Source organism: Theobroma cacao, chromosome 1, assembly GCF_053813885.1.
Source record: "Theobroma cacao isolate CCN51 chromosome 1, ASM5381388v1, whole genome shotgun sequence".
Taxonomy (NCBI): domain Eukaryota; kingdom Viridiplantae; phylum Streptophyta; class Magnoliopsida; order Malvales; family Malvaceae; genus Theobroma; species Theobroma cacao.
This window is the reverse complement of record NC_142639.1, coordinates 2,236,790-2,253,825: the sequence shown is the minus strand read 5'-3', so window position 1 is coordinate 2,253,825 and position 17,036 is coordinate 2,236,790. Positions and strand designations below refer to the sequence as shown.

At 37.4% G+C, this 17,036-nt stretch overlaps 3 protein-coding genes across 3 annotated transcripts; 1 reads left to right on the top strand and 2 right to left on the bottom strand.

Annotated features, from left to right (window-relative positions):
* Window positions 1–3,520: 3,520 nt before the first annotated feature.
* Window positions 3,521–4,821, bottom strand: OBP1 (OBF binding protein 1). The gene has a single exon (XM_007047065.3). The coding sequence runs from the start codon at window positions 4,520–4,522 to the stop codon at window positions 3,809–3,811; it is 714 nt and encodes a 237-aa protein (XP_007047127.1). The 5' UTR covers window positions 4,523–4,821; the 3' UTR covers window positions 3,521–3,808.
* Window positions 4,822–8,912: 4,091 nt separating this feature from the next.
* LOC18611047 (GDSL esterase/lipase At2g23540) lies at window positions 8,913–11,092 on the bottom strand. The gene is made up of 5 exons (XM_007047062.3): window positions 10,692–11,092; window positions 10,355–10,485; window positions 10,014–10,262; window positions 9,656–9,911; window positions 8,913–9,449 (listed from the first exon to the last, which is right to left on the bottom strand). The coding sequence occupies exons 1-5, from the start codon at window positions 11,026–11,028 to the stop codon at window positions 9,226–9,228; spliced, it is 1,197 nt and encodes a 398-aa protein (XP_007047124.3). The 5' UTR covers window positions 11,029–11,092; the 3' UTR covers window positions 8,913–9,225.
* A 730-nt stretch (window positions 11,093–11,822) lies between these two features.
* LOC18611046 (Zinc-finger domain of monoamine-oxidase A repressor R1) lies at window positions 11,823–16,311 on the top strand. Its single transcript, XM_007047061.3, has 5 exons — window positions 11,823–12,224; window positions 12,517–12,744; window positions 13,981–14,064; window positions 14,827–14,956; window positions 15,041–16,311. The coding sequence occupies exons 1-5, from the start codon at window positions 11,911–11,913 to the stop codon at window positions 16,025–16,027; spliced, it is 1,743 nt and encodes a 580-aa protein (XP_007047123.3). The 5' UTR covers window positions 11,823–11,910; the 3' UTR covers window positions 16,028–16,311.
* Window positions 16,312–17,036: the final 725 nt, after the last annotated feature.

The window sequence follows — 17,036 nt, the reverse complement described above, 5'->3', positions numbered from 1 at the left end:
CAGTAGTTGCATTCTTTGCAGTTTTTCAAAAGTTCATGTTTGAGAAGCCATCAGGAACCTGTAAGAAAGATCCATAGTACTTCAGGATTTTGTGGCAAGAATCCTACTAAGAAGGACTAGCAATGAGCATTTCAGAGCTAAAATTTTTTAGAGTAACAGGATTGAGAAAGCTTCAATGGAATGCTCAAGCCACATTGCATTTACTGACATGTTTATGATTTGCTCCTCTTATCCATTCTTCTCCTTTTCCCATTGGCTGATACTAGGTAGGATTAGCCAAATATTTCTGTCCAGAGAACATGCACTTCTAACTTTGGCAATATCTGATCTCTCTTTTCCACTTAATGCTTCAGGATTTGAAGGTCAACATGGATACTTCACACATCCAAACTCATAAATTGAAAAGGTTGCGTACTGATCTGCACCCTTTTAGGAGATTATGACCATAGAAGGCATCGAGCGTCTCAATAGGTGAAGGGCATGTTTGGCTACTTTGTTTTCTTCAAAATACTGTAAACTATAATATAGAGAGCAAATAACAAGTCTCTAACCATTCCAGTGCATCATTTATTCAGAATTCCATGTGTTATCTACAAATCCAGGTTTTTTCTTATTAAAATTATAGATTACAGCAAATGTCTGATTCAATAGAAACATTAGCTTTTATGGAATGTAAGATCTAAGGATGACATTATTAATTGAAGGACAGAAGAAATTTTATTTATAATTATTTATTTTCTTATTGATTACATTGTTTCTCTGTATAAATAGTTTAGTAACATTCTTATTGATCAAGACAAAATCAGTAAAATTGAATTTTTTTTTTTCTGCAATATATTTGATCTGCTTGGATTTAGTAACAATCCATAATATAATTTTCAAGTCCATATTTTCTTAAAGCACCGGGGCAATAAACAGTCCGATGCAACAATAACAGATGCACTGTATTTATGAGATGAATATGTTATCCTATCTGGGCGCCTCCCTTAATAAAAATCAGGCATCGTCCTGCATTTCTCGAGACATTTGCAATTAAAATGTATGCAGGCCGGGCAACAGAGTGTCTTGCAGTATGGAGAATTACTTCCTGCCTCACTGTTGATGCGTGAGCTTCAATCATCTTCCTGTCATTGCATCTTTTGAATGGCATCATGATAAAAGATTCATTGAAATTAATCGGAAGCCCAAAAAAGCTACCTAGTTGATGTGCAAAGTCTGAGGATTGAAACTGAATGTGTAAACCTCAGTCACATTTGGCTCAATTCCAGGAAGCTTGAGGTTTTCATGAAACAAAGCAAAAACATAGGCCCATGTTGATCCCTTCATCGGCTGCGATATCTCCATCTCGCCTGATGGCCATCCAATTTCACTAACACAACAACATCAATATTAAGAGCTCCAGCACCTTTCAATGCCCAGTTTACTACGTCCAACCATGGCATCAAAGACTAGGAGGTTTCTGTATTCAAACATTCCATCCTGACAACCACAAATGTTGGAAAGTGCATAAGCTAGACGAACTATTTTTGGATCAGCAGAGTAAAAGGAAGGATACACATTAAAGTAAAGTGAGTACTTATATTCTTCCTGGACCGTCACCATCTCAGGTGAAAATTGTGTCACTGAAAGATGAAAAGGATTTTCTAATACTGTTAGGAAAACACTTGAGGAGTTGAGGTAACAGTAATGCCAAGGTTGGCAGCTGTATAGACAGCTTTAGTGTTGCTCATTGCTGGAAGCACATTGGCAGCTTTAGGGTTGCTCATTGCTGGAAGCACATTGGCTGCTAAATCAACAGGAAATACCTCATATCCAGCTGCATTTTTTAAACATATGTAGGTGGTTTAATGTTGGTTTAAGCCCTTTTGATAGCGTGACATAGGTCGGTTGCCTAAGTCTCTAACGTCTATGTTTTCTTTTCCAGCTATAACTTCAATTCCTGAACTTCGTAAGGCCAGAGTTCATCCTGATTGGCCAAAGCGAAGTCCGTTAATGGTTTGGTCTTGCAAAGGGTTACAATTTTATCTGAAGGTAGTAGGATGTTGCCTTGCATTTCCATTCCATAGTTCACTCCAAGGTCTTAGCCTTCTGCATCAAAAGACAAGGCAAAACATGATCAATTACTCTAAAGTCTCTAGACCAGTAAATTATTCATACCGACATAGCTTTTAAGTTTGAACAGTAAAAGCAGTAAAGCTGTGACCAGTGAGTGAAAAAGCAAAAGGTCCGTCGAGGTGAAGTGTAAAAACTACAGACGAAATTTACAATTTTTGGGGTATTTTTAACTGACTTTAATCGCCATAAATTAAATGCTTGCAGCCAATTTGTGTGCTTCTGTCGAAGCGTCCATCTACATTTAGTTTTTTAACCTTCAAATGTACACGAAATAAATGAAACTTTCCGGCAATTGGAATTAATGAACATTTATTTCTACTTAGATGATTGGCAGAACAAAGCATAACCAACTCTGGACATCCACCAGGTTCCCTGTACAGCTTAAATTTAAGCGAATCCTCCTCAATAAATAACAACAGGTCCTTCTTTAAGCTATACAGAACAGAGAGCTTCCTTTCTCGATTTCTGTCTAATGCAGATTCTGCAAAACGTGGCCTTATTGATGGTCTGCTTATCCAATTCTGAATTAACTTTGGTAAAAGTAGACTGATTTTCCATGAAAAAGAAAATTGGCATGTGATGGGGAAAAACAACAGTTAGGTTCCAGTTTGAAAGCCCATAGTTTTGGATGCTTGTTAGTTTTCATGAAGGGTGTGTGGCATGAAAACTGAAAGGGAATTAGTTTTTTCTTCTTTCCTAGTATCCATGACTCACATCGCTAAATTCATCCACATTCAAAGAGTGTCACATCAGAATCTTGACTATCTCCAGCAAGCACTATTTTTTTTTTTTTTGGGGGGGGGGGGGGGGTGTGGGAAAGGCGATTTAGTCACAATCAGTAAACATAAAAAACAAAACAGACAAGCAAGATGTTTGAGGACTTTTAACCAAAAGGCCATGGAAAACTAACAACCAAGAGCAACGCTATCAGTGAACAATCAAGCCATCACAATCTGGAGAATTTAACAGAGATCTTCCCTTTCGAGAAAATATTGCAAATTTCAACGACCAGAGAGTGGTTAGTAGGTCAGGTAGAGAGCCTAATACCAAAAACCATAGTTGAATGTACTTATCTGGAATCAAAATCAAATTGATTTAGAGTTCGACAGTTGTCATAGAGGAGTGGAATTCATTGCAATGTGCTTCAGTTGTTTCTAGGATTAAGGCCAATTCTTCTGTCCAGCTCACAAATTCTTCGAACTTCACAATGGGCATATCTACTTGTAATTAAGTGTTTTGATGGACATTACAGAAAAGGTTTGAGTGGCATTTCATCTAGTTATACAATATAATAAAATATATAAATAAAAGCCCTTTAGCCATCACCCCATCATATCTTAAACAACACTGCTCTCTAAAATATTTTTTGCTGGTTGTGATGAAAATTGGAGGAGAATGCTGGCAATTAGAAAAGCAGGTAAGGTTTAGCATATCAACACCAAAAACTACACACTCATCATTTTGAGCCATGTCCCTCTGCACAGAAATGGTAGGCAAAACAAACCAAATCACATGGCATTGAGTCACCAAAAGAACAAAAAAAAAAGGGTCATAGTCATATTTCTACTTTCATATAGCTAACAATTTACTCTCAGCACTCACTAATTTACCTTGTACTAAAAGAAAAAGAGGTTTCCACTTAAGAACAAAAAAAAAGAAACATGAAAAAGACAATGAACCCAAAAGAGCAGATTCACTTGAGTCCATTTCCAGGGGTTGAAATAGCAAGATCAGGCCAAGAAAAGCAATCCCCACCAACAAACCCAGTTTCTCCACTTTCGAACTGCCATGTGTTTCCCATCCCATTTGCAGCCGACACATTGCCACCAACAGCAGCAGCTCCATCTCCCATTCCTGAAAAAGGCCACATTCCTCTTCCAAGCCCAAATCCAACATCCTCTAGTCCTGGACCAATACCAAGCCCAAACCCACCAAGAGCCAGAAAACCGGGTCCCTGAGTATTCAACAATGAAGTAAAACTTCCACAAATGTTACCACCCCCGTTGCCCTTAGACTCTCCACCAATACCGAAGGTTCCCTGATTGGCGGAGAGTGGCAACAAAACCGGGGTGGCCGGTAATGGGAAATTATTATGACTAGTAGTGGTGGTAGCAGCATTGGTGGCAGAAATGGCGGTGGCATGAGTGTTGGTGCGTGAACGCTTAGCATTTTTCCTGGTGCCACCGCCAACAGGGATGTCCCTGAGGGTGCCACCATGAGTCCAGTAACGGCGACAAGACTTACAAAAATGGCGAGGCTGAGAAAAGTTGTAGTTGTTGTAGTAGCAAAACTTAGTGTTGGTGGAGTCACAGCGTGGACAAGGTAGCTGCTCTTGTTCTGGTGGTGGGGCTCCCGAGTTAAGGGCCTTGGTTAAACGCCTGTTTTGATCTCCGGAATCAGATGGCATTTTCAGGCGAAAGAAAGTGGCTTAGCTATACAGTATCTTCTTCAAGTCTTTGATTTTGTTCTTGTTGGCTGAGAAAGTTTGTGTTTTTTCTCCGGTAGGTAGTTTCGGATTTGCTTGTTGTGGGGGGAGACTGAAGGGGGGGTTTTATGGGGAGAGAGAATGAGAGAGAGAATGAGAAGGAGAGGAAGAGAATCTGTTAGACAGTGAAACATGTTCTGAAGGTTATATGAGCAGAGAGAGAAGAAGAGAGCAGGCTTTACAGTGTTCTGTTAGGCACGACATTTTGATCAGTCGGCTACAGAATGGGCTCTATCGAGAGTCGGCTCTATCAGCTAGGAATACGGCTTGGTGTAGTTAACTGTTAACTTCTTCTTTTTGGATTTTTCTTTAGCTTTTGGCCTTTTAGGTTTATGCAAAAAATAAAAATAAAAAAGAATCAATAATCATCAGATGGATAAGCAGTCAAAAAGGGTCCCATTTGGTGTAGTATTTTGGTTTCCGTAATGATTGTTCCACTTGGGAAGTAATCAGTAATGGAAAAATGACCCAAGTTCAAAGAACACTGCTACTTCTAATTCTGTTGGCAGAACTAAATACATAATTTAATTGCTAAATTTGCACTGTAAGTACAGTCAAGGTAGCTCCAATATTCCATTAATGAAAATCACAAAGATATCTATCAGGATTGTAAGGAGATTTCTTTGTGCATTCTCTTTCGTTTTTTGGGACAACAAAACCAAGCTTGGCAATTATTAGTTGAGGCAATATTAAGGGTGCATGGCATAAATAGGGTTCTATCTCTAGGTAACAACAATTTTTCTCCCCTATGCTAGAAAAATCAAACTCTGAGGGGACATTCCAGCAGCCGAAGAAAACTACGCCTCAGAAACTTAATCAATACTGTCTTTTTCAAAATGACTTTTCCAATTGGAATATCCAACTTAAAACTCCAAAACTCCATTGCTTTGGGTGTGAAATGTGCCATTGCCATCATCCTAATGAATAGACTGAACTGAAAGGGGGCTAGACAAGCATGCTAAAGGGTGCAGCCACCCACAGCAGTGCCAATTCCCAACAGTGTCTGGCTAAACATCGAGAGCCAAAAGAATTTGAAACAAAAATACAAAAAAAAAAAAAAAAAAGAGAAACAGACCGTGAGTCGTAGGAGTAGATATATAGCGTGAAAGAAGAGGATAGAGATTGAGAGGGATTGATGGAGGTGGGACAGTACAGACAGAATCATGATTGTCGGGCAGCGTGGGGTGCAATTATTGGGTCTTCCCTCTGATTTCGGACGCGTCATGTCCGCATCAGATTCCTCCTCCGTACCCTCCTTCCAATCCCTTACCGGATTTCTCGCTCTACTGTTTTTATTTCTTCATTACCAAACAAAACTGTTCCCTCTTCCGGGCGCACAGCTTTGCCCCCTTTCACATGTTCACCGTTGATTTCCTTCTGTTTCTAGCCCCAGCAGGAATCAAGGGCTGCCATTTTCTGGAAGAGATGCCCTTCGACCTTTAGTCTCTCTTCAGTGGTCAAGTGAACAATGTCCTAGGTTATGAACCTGGTGAATGGTGATTGATAGGCTTCTCCCTGTATATTAGCTACAAGAACAGTCCTCTCCAACATCTGGAAGCGAAGAAAGAAGGGAAAAAGAAAAAAACAGGAAATGAATATCGCATCCATCATTCTTTAATGGGATTTTTATATACCATGATCTCTATTGAAAAATCCATTTAAACATTGTTTGGATTGTTTACTTGTTTGCTTCATCCCGTATCCAACTCTCATATCCTAACAAACATTCTTCCTAAATACGAATGAAATATTAACAGTAACTAATTTCAAGATAATCCAAGAGTTTTAATTTAGTACTCAATGCTCATTTTAGTATAAGTCAATCTTATGTTCAATTGTTTAATACTTCGTTTTCTGACAATCTGTTGATATAAATTTTATATTAAAATGTTATACATATCAATCAATTTTTTTTTTTTGAAAAGTTGGGTTTCATTCATTTCATGATAAATTATGTCAACATAATCAGAAGGAGATGAACTAGTTATTGTATAATGCAAACGCAACGTCATGGCTCGTGCTCTTTTTGTCTGCTTGGAAATCAAATAAGTCAATATTTAACGCATACCTAACCAGTAACCAACCCCACCTTGTGCGAGCCAACTACAAAATTTGAAGCTCCTATGTCCAGGCTAAATGTGCAAAACAACAAAGATAAGGCCTTAGACATATGAAAATATATGAACCCGCAGGGAGTCGGTCGTCAAACAGTACACCCGGGACCTTATCAACCGTATGAACCCAAAAGGAAAGGGTAAAGGGGGTGGGGTCAAGAAGCAGCAGACCAACAGTGGCAGCGGTCAGTCAAGGACCGGTGCTGTCGGTGAATGTGGGGTTGGGGAGAGGTTGGGGTTTTGGAGGGGTCTTAGAGCAGTGGGCATGCGCGGGGCTCAGTAGCCATCTTAGTGTCTCCGGCACAACATCATGTGTCGCTGTCAAAGTAACAAAAAATATCCTCAGCCTCCCCACCTCCCTTCTCTCACCTGTTGTTTATTCGGTCGCCCATAATAACTGACATTTCCTTCCATTTGCTTCTTCACTTCCCTCCTCCTTGTTCCAACTCTCACCTTGTTCTTTTTGGCTTTTTCTTTGAGTTCAGGATTCCTTCCGCACCAGGCACTTAATTCATTATATCCTTTTGTCTGTTTTGCCTCTGCTAATGTAGATCAGTCAAGAGCTCTAAACCCTTCAAAACCGAAAATCATCAACATCCTCTTAACATATTGTTATGTATAAAATTAGATTAAATTGTATGACACGAAACCTTAATACATTTTAGATATTAATTTTGTTATTAAAATAAGATTTCATTCTTTTACTGTACATGTCGAACCCATAGGTCGTCATTAATAATTTTATAAATATATAGAAGGAATTACTTTGGTAATCTTTTCTTAGGTTTTTTTTTTTTTTTGTCTTAAGTGATCATGATTGTTCAATATTTCGATATATTTTCTCAATTTTTTTACATGCCAAGCTAAGGATTGGGAGATTTTTTGCATCATAAATCTGTGTCATAGCATACAAGATAAGGAGGTTTTGCATAACTTTTTGGCAGTGTCATACGCACCACAGAATTTGTTTTGACTATGATGATTACAATGTAATAATTGATAGCAACTCAAATGGAACAACATGCGAAAGGCCTTCACTCATGACAACCATCTCACTCGTGTAACTGGTTTCCAAAGCAAATCATTTTCAGGATTCATTTTCTATCTTTCTTTCTTTTTTTTTTTACTAATTTCTCACCCATGGGGTGGAATTTTTTTTTTTCTGGTTAAAAAAACCATGTGTGTATATATATTTAAGAAGTACATTATTAATGGTCTAATTCTTGAAAAGCATTTGAACAATTTTAAAAAATCAAATAAATTTTAGTTTTTTATTATGTTCAATTAATTTTTTATATTTTTATTTTTAATCAAATAAATTTTTATAATTAATGATTGATTAATTATCATTAATTAAAATATCACTTATTATTTTATATTGATATGACATTGACGTAGAAGATAAAATATAACATGATCTTACTATCATGCCAATATCATATGACATAAAATGATGAGTAATATTTTAATTAATAACAATTAATCAATTATTAGTTATAAAAATTTGTTTAACTCAAAATAAAAATATAAAAATTCGATTGAAGGTAATAAAAGAATAAATTATTTTAAAAAAATTTTTAAATAGTTGATGAATTTTTATAAGTATTATTTAAAATTACTTAATTAAATAAAATAAATAATTGTATATGTGATAAAGGACATCCTGCGTCTATAAATATTTAGGAGACTAAATTAATGCTTTTGTCAAATTATTTTATTTCAAGATTCAATTTTAACCTATTTTAACTATTTATTTAGGAAACATGACTAACTTCCTCGTGCAATTAGGATGACAGAGGCAAAAGAACAGTTACGGGTGGAAGAAGAAGACAAGCCACAACAAAGATGAGAATGGAATGCCGGGGAGGGAAGTCAAGGAAGATTTGGTTTCTATGCTGTTTAGGAAAGTTTAAAAGCGGTCGGTCGGCAGATAATTGGTTCACTTTGTATGGACGACAGCTGGATGGATTTTCCAAATTTCAATCCATATTAATTCGATTAACAGAGGGCAAGGCACAGCAATCAGGCCAGCTACTTTGTTTCTTTGCCTATAGGCAACAAGTCATTGCACTCATTCAAGAAGGTAGGTACACAGTTTTCTGCAGGCTTGGGTCATTTTGAGGATGAGTTTCTTGTTGGAAAAGCCGATCATCCACCCTCAACTGTAACTACCACTTGCATGACACAAAGGAAAAAAATTAGTGGAATCATTTTCACATTTATTGAAGCTTGAAAGTTTCTCCAATGTCTCAAAGGTGCTCCAAACATGGAAGTAGATACAAAAGACAATGAAGAGAGGAAGAAAAGTAGGAAACCATAAAAGGAAACGAAAGGAAGTTCTTGAAAAACCAATAAAAGCTACAAAAGAGACTTGTGGTCGTGAAATATTAGCAAAGCAAACAATGGAAACAATAACAATTCTCTTGGCGTAACAAGCAATCTGGTTTGGGTACTTTTCAAAGAGGAAAAGATTGAAAATAGTCATGAAAGATGGAAGGAAAACCAGTACAGCTAAAGATTACGAAGCTGTTTAAGATTCACTGGGGAAATATATTTTGTGCTTCCGTAAAGAAGTTGCCTGGCGATTATGAGATTGGCAGCCTCGCTTGGGTGGTAAGGATCCCAGAAAACATGCTTGTCACGATCCTTGCACATAGTGGATGTTGGTCCACAGGGAATTATACCTGCAAATTGGCCTCCATTCCCACAACAGGCTTTGCTTGCTGTTATAAAACCTACATAAAGCACACATTTCTTAGATATATATTTGGGTAATACAGGCATATCAGCATATACAATTCTATAATTTCAAAAGTTCTGAGTTCGAACTTTGAGATGAGTGGAATGATAGAGTTCTATTTCTTTTGTAATTTAATACCGTATATATAAAAGACATATATATATATAAATTAAAAGACTAGAAATATCGATTAATTAGTACCATATTTCTCATAATTTGTGATGAGCTCCATCACCAGGTCATACACATTGGCTACAACAAATGTAGCTCCAGGGAGCTTTCCGTTCAGTTCAGTCAGCAAATTCTGTAATCGGCTATTGTACTGCTTCGCTAGCTTATTTGCCAAATCAACACATTCGTTTTCATTCAGCTGATTGATCGTTTTCTGATAGGGTATGCAGCCTATGGGACCAACATTTCCTATGACAAACTTCCGAGCATCTAGCTGGTAAAGTCTCTGCCACCATAAACACAACATATTAATTGGTAGTTAATAATCAACAAATTTAACCAGTGGAATTGCATCGGTTATTAAGCATGTGTGATTGGATTTGCATACTGTTAATTGGTCCCTTAAGTGATTGATCATGTCATCAATGAAACCATCAGGGGTCTCGGAAATCCTTGCTCCTATGGAGAGAACTGGCAGAAGATAATTGTTCAGAAAATCATTTGCTCCAATTGTGATTGAGAAGATGGAACTCTTCCTTATATAATCTTTGGCCTTGGATGGGCCCAACAATATATCAAACTGCTTTCTCGTAGTATTGTAGAAGTCGATTTGGATATCCAATCCTAGCCTATTAACCTGCAAAATAGATTAAATTTATAATTCCATAAATCATTTGTGTGGAAATGAATTAGAGTTAGAAGGTGTAAAAATATAGAGAGAAAACTAACAAATATTCTTCCAGTTGCATTCATAATCCCTCCTCCTCCTGATGCATAATTCACACCATAGAGTATAGCTTTTCCTGTAGAATTTGGAGACAGAAATGGAACTGCATAGTTTGGTACCCCCAATTCTTCCCCTGTTAGCATAGAAACAAAAGAGTTTAGTCTATTCATAAATATGTAAGTACATCATTTCATTTACATAATATCAAAAATTAATCAAACTTAAATCAATAAAACGAAGAGTATATCTACTTGTCAACTTGATTATATATTATCGATTTACGATATACTCGTTAGAACATAAATACATATTGAATCACAAAGAGAGAGAAGAGATTACCAACAATGTCACCTATTGTTCTCCCGTTGGTGTAGCGGCCAGTAGGTTGTCCACCGGAAGCTTTGAAATCAATCCCATTTGGTGGAATATTTGCCTTAGACAAGGTGGGTAAATAGTTATTATTACCAGCATCCACGAGAGAATCACCAAAGACGAAAGAAGCTCCAATATCCGCAGCGTTGCCGAAGTAGCTCAAACTCACGATGCACAAAAGAACCAAGGCAAGACTCCAAGAATATTTCACCCTGGCCGCCATGGCTCCTATTACTCCACAATCAAAGCTGATACAAACTAAGCTTTTAAGTCCCAAGCACCGTAGAGGCAAATAGGTGAGCATATAAACTACTTTCCTGTTAGCTGGGAGGAGCAAAGAGAATCAATCCGACTTGATAAAACTTGCAAGACTTGAGTTTATATGGAGTTGCATTTGGTTTGACCCCTTTTTGTAAAGGGGTGGACCGTTTGATGCATGGTAGTTGATCAACATCCTGTAAATTTCTCAACGTTTTATGAACTTTTAGGCCTTTCTTTAGGCATACGTAAGGTGGCAGCCGAGATTATATATTATATGGTCACATACAAAGTCTTGATTTAATTTCATTTTTTTTTCTTTTCTTTGTTGGTATTATTGGAATCAGCAGGCTGAATTGAGAATGTTCTGGTGGAGCCTTGGTGACGTTTGGTAACTCAGAAAATTTGAGATTACTCAACTTGAAGTAGGTCTATAATTTTCAGTCAAAGCTGATGTGCCATGGGTGGATTATATGATCAGCAAACCATTTTAAATAATTGAGAATTCCAGAAACATCGAAATGAAAATGGGACAATGCTCCAATTTCTGCTTTATGTCCCAATTTTTCGTGAGTCTTAAAGCCTAGTTGCTTTTATTTTAGTTTGATTTTGAGGGTCCAAAAGCCCAATAAGCACAAGATAAAGCCCAATCTCCCACAAGAAAAGGTTCAAGTCAGGCCCGACCCGCTTTTGAAATGGGCTTAATTCCACCCAACTGGGTGGTGCAGTTGAAACTAATTTTTTAGTAAAAACAGTACAGTATTTATGTTTTTTTTTTAAACTGGTAGCATCCAACTGGCCAGCTCACTTTCCCTTTTCCCTCTCCCACTTCCCATAATGGGCTCAAAACTCGACCGTTGAGACACGGAAACGAGGGAACAGAGACCTTGAAAAGACACCCAAGGAAGAAAGAGAGGAGCAGAGAACAATGCCGGCAGTGAGAATGAAAACCCAAACCGTAGAAACCTCACCAAACAACTCTGATCATCATCTTCAAACCAACAATGAGAACAAAACCCGAACCCCAAAAATCTCACTTTATGAACAGTCAAGGGAAGAAAGGATCAAAGAGAACCTTGAAAGAATGCAACAGCTTGGTCTTAAAGACCGATCCAACTCCCTCCTCAACTCCAACTCTCATCTCTCCTCAAGGCGTGGGCGTCCCCGTAGCGGCAGTAAGCCGCCAGTTACCCCACTACGCTCTTCCTTGTTGCCATCTGGCCCCCTCCGCCGCTCCTCCAGGTGATTTTATTGTTGCCCTTGTTTTGCAATTTTTTTTATTGTTTAGTTTTAATCCTTATTTCACCTAAGTAGAACAAGAAACTAAAAAAGTCCCAAGAAGAATCGAAAGCAACGAATTTGGAGTTTTTTCCATTGGGGTTTAAAGGCTGTATTGAAGTACTAAAGCTTTTATTTTTATTTATTCATGTTTTTAAGGAATTGAGAAAGAGAAAAGAAGAAACTTGTACTTTTGGATAATACTGCAAGTTCAAAACTAGTTAATGTTTTTGTTTCTTTTTTTGGGCTTGTTTAGGTTGCAAAATACTACTCCAGTGTCCTATTCAGAAGTGGTTTTGGCAAAAAAAGATGAACTTTGGGAGGATGTGGATCTGAAGCTAAAGGAATCAGAGGTGTATACGGAAGAGCATGAGAAACTTTTGGGTAACACTGAGAGGATCTGGACACTTTTTGTGGATGGATGTGGAAGTGATGGAAGACGGATTTATGATCCTGTCAAGGGAAAGACTTGCCATCAATGCCGGTCTGGGAGTCTTTCCTATCCCATCTGCATTTTATCTGTATATGGAAAACTATAACATTAGTATATGAATATATAACAGTGTGGACTTTTAATTGAAGTATGATATAATTGCACAAGATAATTCAATTATACAATTCTTAGCTACCAACATTAGTAGTTTTAGTTTCTAGCTCCATAAATATCCTAATACTTTAAAAGGGGTCTATTAGATTGGAGGAAAGAAATTTTAGGTTTTTTAGCTTTTTCACCTTTATTTTACTTGTTTAATGAATGTTCTTTCTGAGAACTTGAAAGATTAAAGAAAATCCCCCTTTCAACTGCTTTTGCATTTTCAACGTAAGGGCTACATATTGTGTTGATCTGAATAATGTCTTGGCTACCGACATTAGTAGTAGTAGTTTCTAGCTCATTGAGTATCCCAAAACTTTAAAAGGGGTCTGTTAGATTAGAGGAAAGAAATTTTAGTTTTTTTAGAGGAAAGAAATAATGTCTTGGCTGCCAACATTAGTAGTTTTAGTTTCTAGCTCATAATTATACAATTCTTGGCTACCAACATTAGTAGTTTTGGTTTTTAGCTCATAAATATCCTAAAACTTTAAAAGGGGTCTGTTAGATTAGAGGAAAGAAATTTTAAGTTATTTTAGTTTCTTCACCATCATCTTACTTGTATAATGAATGTTTCCTTTTTGAGAACTTGAAAGTTTTAAGGAAATCTTCACTTCAACTGCTTTTGCATTTTCAACATAAGGGCTACATAATTGTGTTGATCTGAATAATGTCTTTGTCACCACTTGGGGTTGTGGTGAGAGGCAGGATGCCTTGCTTGATTGTCCTCTAATCTGAGAACATGGACAGCTGGTGGAAGCAGTGATATGTTGATTGGAATGGTGTCTTCAGGTTTATTTTGGCTGTAGTATTACCAGCGAGCTTTCATTCATTTGCGAACAATGGTGATATAAGAAATATAGTGTAACAAACACTTCCAGGTTAACTTGCTGTACATTTTACAATAACCTTTCTGTATATTACTGTTCCTTTTTTAATGTTAGAAGCATTTGAATTGTGATAGGCTTCTAATGGTTAAAGCATCCTTTACCTTTTTCCCCCTCTCTTCCACATTGCTTACCACCCAGCTATATGTCGTTTGATAATATTCTTTTATTCATATTATTTATTATGACTTTAAGCAGTTAAATTGATTTCACTTAGTGACAAGATGAAGATGCCATGTTGCAGGCAGAAAACTCTTGGTCATCGTACTCATTGTAGCAAATGTGGCATGGTCCAAGGACAGTTCTGTGGAGATTGTTTATATATGAGGTGCAAATTTTTTCTAAAGTTACATACATGTCTTCCTTAACCTCTGTGCTTTCCCTTGTCCTGCAGTATCAGTAATTTTTTTAATTTTAATACATAAATTGTGCATTCTAACAACTAAAGCAATCAGGAAACCTGTTATAGCCATAGTTTTATATTTCCTTAGAATTCAAGCACATAATTTTGTTTCTACATGCTCTTCTTATTTTGTAATTCATGCCACTTTCCCTGGTTGATTCCAAACTGTTAGTTCAAGTAGTTCCTTTTTGTCCTTTCTTCTTGTTATGGCTGCTTATTCAGTTCAGAAGGTGCAGATGTCTGTAATGATTGAGACCATCCAAGTATTCTAGCCAGTCCGAAATGATTGAGACTATCCAAGTATTCTAGCCAGTTTGGCTAAAGATGTTCTAACCCTAAATATTACACCTCAAATTGTTGTAATGTTTTATCTATTAAAAGTTACAATAAGGTACATGATAAGCATAGGATGACCTCATCATCTCTTCTCTCAAAAATCCTTTGAGTATCATCCTGCTCATGCCACCTAAATTTAGCTAGTGGGGACATGTTATCTACTGTTATGCTTGATATGGAGGCCTTCAGAACCTTCCTCTCCATTTTTCCATGCAGATGTCACTAAATATTTTGATGTTTCAAGCTTTCAGCTAGAATATTATCTTCTAGGTGTTTCAAAATTTTTAGTTCTAATTATTTATTGCATTCTATAGGTGTTTTTGTTGTTAATTTTCAATCTAAACCATGCAGATACGGAGAGCATGTGCTTGAAGCAATAGAGAATCCAAATTGGGTTTGCCCTGTGTGTCGTGGAATTTGCAACTGTAGTTTGTGCCGGCAAGCAAAAGGATGGGCCCCTACTGGCTCTCTTTATAGGAAGGTAAGTCTACCAATAGTGTGTGTTCTTGCACAGACTGTTTTGGGAAGGTGAAGTTAGATCTAAGCTACTTTGTCCACTTTCCAGATATCACAAATGGGCTTCAAGTCAGTTGCACATTATCTCATTCAAACCCGACGTGTGCAAACCAATAATGAAAAGAATCCAGATACTATTGATCAGGTTTCTGCTAAGAGGTCACTGTCCTTTCCAGCTCTAGAACTGCCATCAAAAGGATCTTCTGATGTCAATAATAATCAGCCTGAAATATCAAATCCTCAATCTGGAGAGGATGGCTTGAACTGTGAGAAAAAAGACAACAATGCGTACCCAGAACCAAATCCAACTATTATTCATCAAAATTCTGCAAGGAAACCATTGCTCTTCTCAAATTCTGAAGCAGAGTTTGAAGAAGGGAAATCTACAGAGATCAACCTTAATGCCCATGGGCAGCTGGGATCTTCAGAGTCAGATTCTGGAAAAAAGAGAGATGATGGGTTCAAATGTGAACATGAGAAGGAATTGCATTTCCCAGACAAAGAACCTAACAGTAGCCCTGTAACATTAGAGCGTTACATGAGACCTGGAACGAATCATGCATTTAGCGTTGAACCTAGCCCTGACAATGCTGCGGAAAGGCATGGAAAAGATAACAGCTGCAATGATGATGGGACAATGGGGGTGAATGACAAAGTTTTGGATGTTAAAGAGACTGCAAACCATGTAGTCTCAGAAAAGAAACAAGTCAAAGAGAGGGAACATGTTGATAACGACAATAAAGGTGAAGGCTATATCGCATCAGAGAGTAGTCCAAAGCTTAAGAAGAGGCCTGCATCTGCTATGGGACATAGCCCAGACAGTATTGCTGAAAGGATGAAGCAAAGGCGTCGACAAGGCAAAGATCATGACGAGCAGGTGTTAGCAGGGGCAAATGAGAGTGTATCGGATGCTAAGCAGGTTGCTGAAAACACTTCATCAGGGAAGGAATCTGAGGCCAATCTAAAGCGTACTTCTTCTGGGACTAATGTAGACTGTATAGCCAGAAGATTAAGGCCGCGAAAGAAATTACTTTGAAGGAGCAGCTTCCTCATCAGTACTTTTGTCAACTAGGATTGAGTTCATAATGCTTTTATTGACAGTGGAAGTAGCCTCAATATTTTGTATAGGGCTTAGGTCTAGAAGCAAAATTAGTTGAAGAAGCAGTTCTTCATTCTTCCTCCTAGTTAAAGTGTGCTTTGCAACATTTATGGGTCCTGCCAAAGTCCCATTTTGTGGTCTAATCTTTATGAAGTTAGTTTGAGACGTAATTACCGCTATTATATCTTTAATGAACAGTAGCTTGAACATGTTGGTGCTTATATGTAGCTGTGCTTATTTTCTATTGGCATAGCTTGTTATATTCTTGGACTGCCCTATTTTTCATATGAAGTTTCACATTTATGATCTTAAAATCTGTATGGTGGATTTTTAAGATATTGTCAAGTATACAACTTTGTCACTACATATAACAGCCCCGCACTATTTCAACTTTCAGGTACCGAAAGGGAAATAAACCTTTTCTTGGTACGAAGACTGAAATTTTCTGAAGGTTGCTATTTGGCATAATGGCATGGCATGTAGGAATGGAGATAAAGAAAGATATCGTTCAGGCTTCAGACTGCAATCCGGCTGGACTTAAGTATCTGTCGGAAAAAAAAGGCAGCCCAAGAACAGACATTAAAGCATGTTCCGGCCCAGTCAGATTGGGTTAAAAGACCTGTTTTAATTTTCCCAAGACACGTTTATCGATGATCATGCTAACTAGATTTTGTTTTGAGGAGGTTGAGGATCATTAATTTGCCTATATTTAAACATCAACATCTCATTAATTCTGGGAATACTGACTGCAATGTGCTTTAAATGTCAAAACCAAGACCTACAACAAATGATCAGAGAGGGTGGCATACTTCAATGAGATGAAATTGAAATAGCTTAACTCAATTTTCTCAGTTGCATGTTCCACCAAAGTTAAGGCCTTTGCAACAGAATTTGGCAAAAGAACGGAGACAGAGAAAAGAAGAAAAGAAAACCAACGTTGAATTAA

What these genes read in the sequence shown, in the direction of transcription:
- LOC18611047 (XM_007047062.3), bottom strand. Translation starts at nt 11,028, where the DNA reads ATGCTCACCTATTTGCCTCTACGGTGCTTGGGACTTAAAAGCTTAGTT. An exon ending in AACAATAGGTGACATTGTTG is followed by an intron (nt 10,486 to 10,691) that starts GTAATCTCTTCT and finishes CTATGCTAACAG; the next exon opens with GGGAAGAATTGGGGGTACCA. An exon ending in CACAAATTATGAGAAATATG is followed by an intron (nt 9,450 to 9,655) that starts GTACTAATTAAT and finishes TGCTTTATGTAG; the next exon opens with GTTTTATAACAGCAAGCAAA.
- OBP1 (XM_007047065.3), bottom strand. Translation starts at nt 4,522, where the DNA reads ATGCCATCTGATTCCGGAGATCAAAACAGGCGTTTAACCAAGGCCCTT.
- LOC18611046 (XM_007047061.3), top strand. Translation starts at nt 11,911, where the DNA reads ATGCCGGCAGTGAGAATGAAAACCCAAACCGTAGAAACCTCACCAAAC. An exon ending in GGAGATTGTTTATATATGAG is followed by an intron (nt 14,065 to 14,826) that starts GTGCAAATTTTT and finishes TAAACCATGCAG; the next exon opens with ATACGGAGAGCATGTGCTTG. An exon ending in CTGGCTCTCTTTATAGGAAG is followed by an intron (nt 14,957 to 15,040) that starts GTAAGTCTACCA and finishes TCCACTTTCCAG; the next exon opens with ATATCACAAATGGGCTTCAA.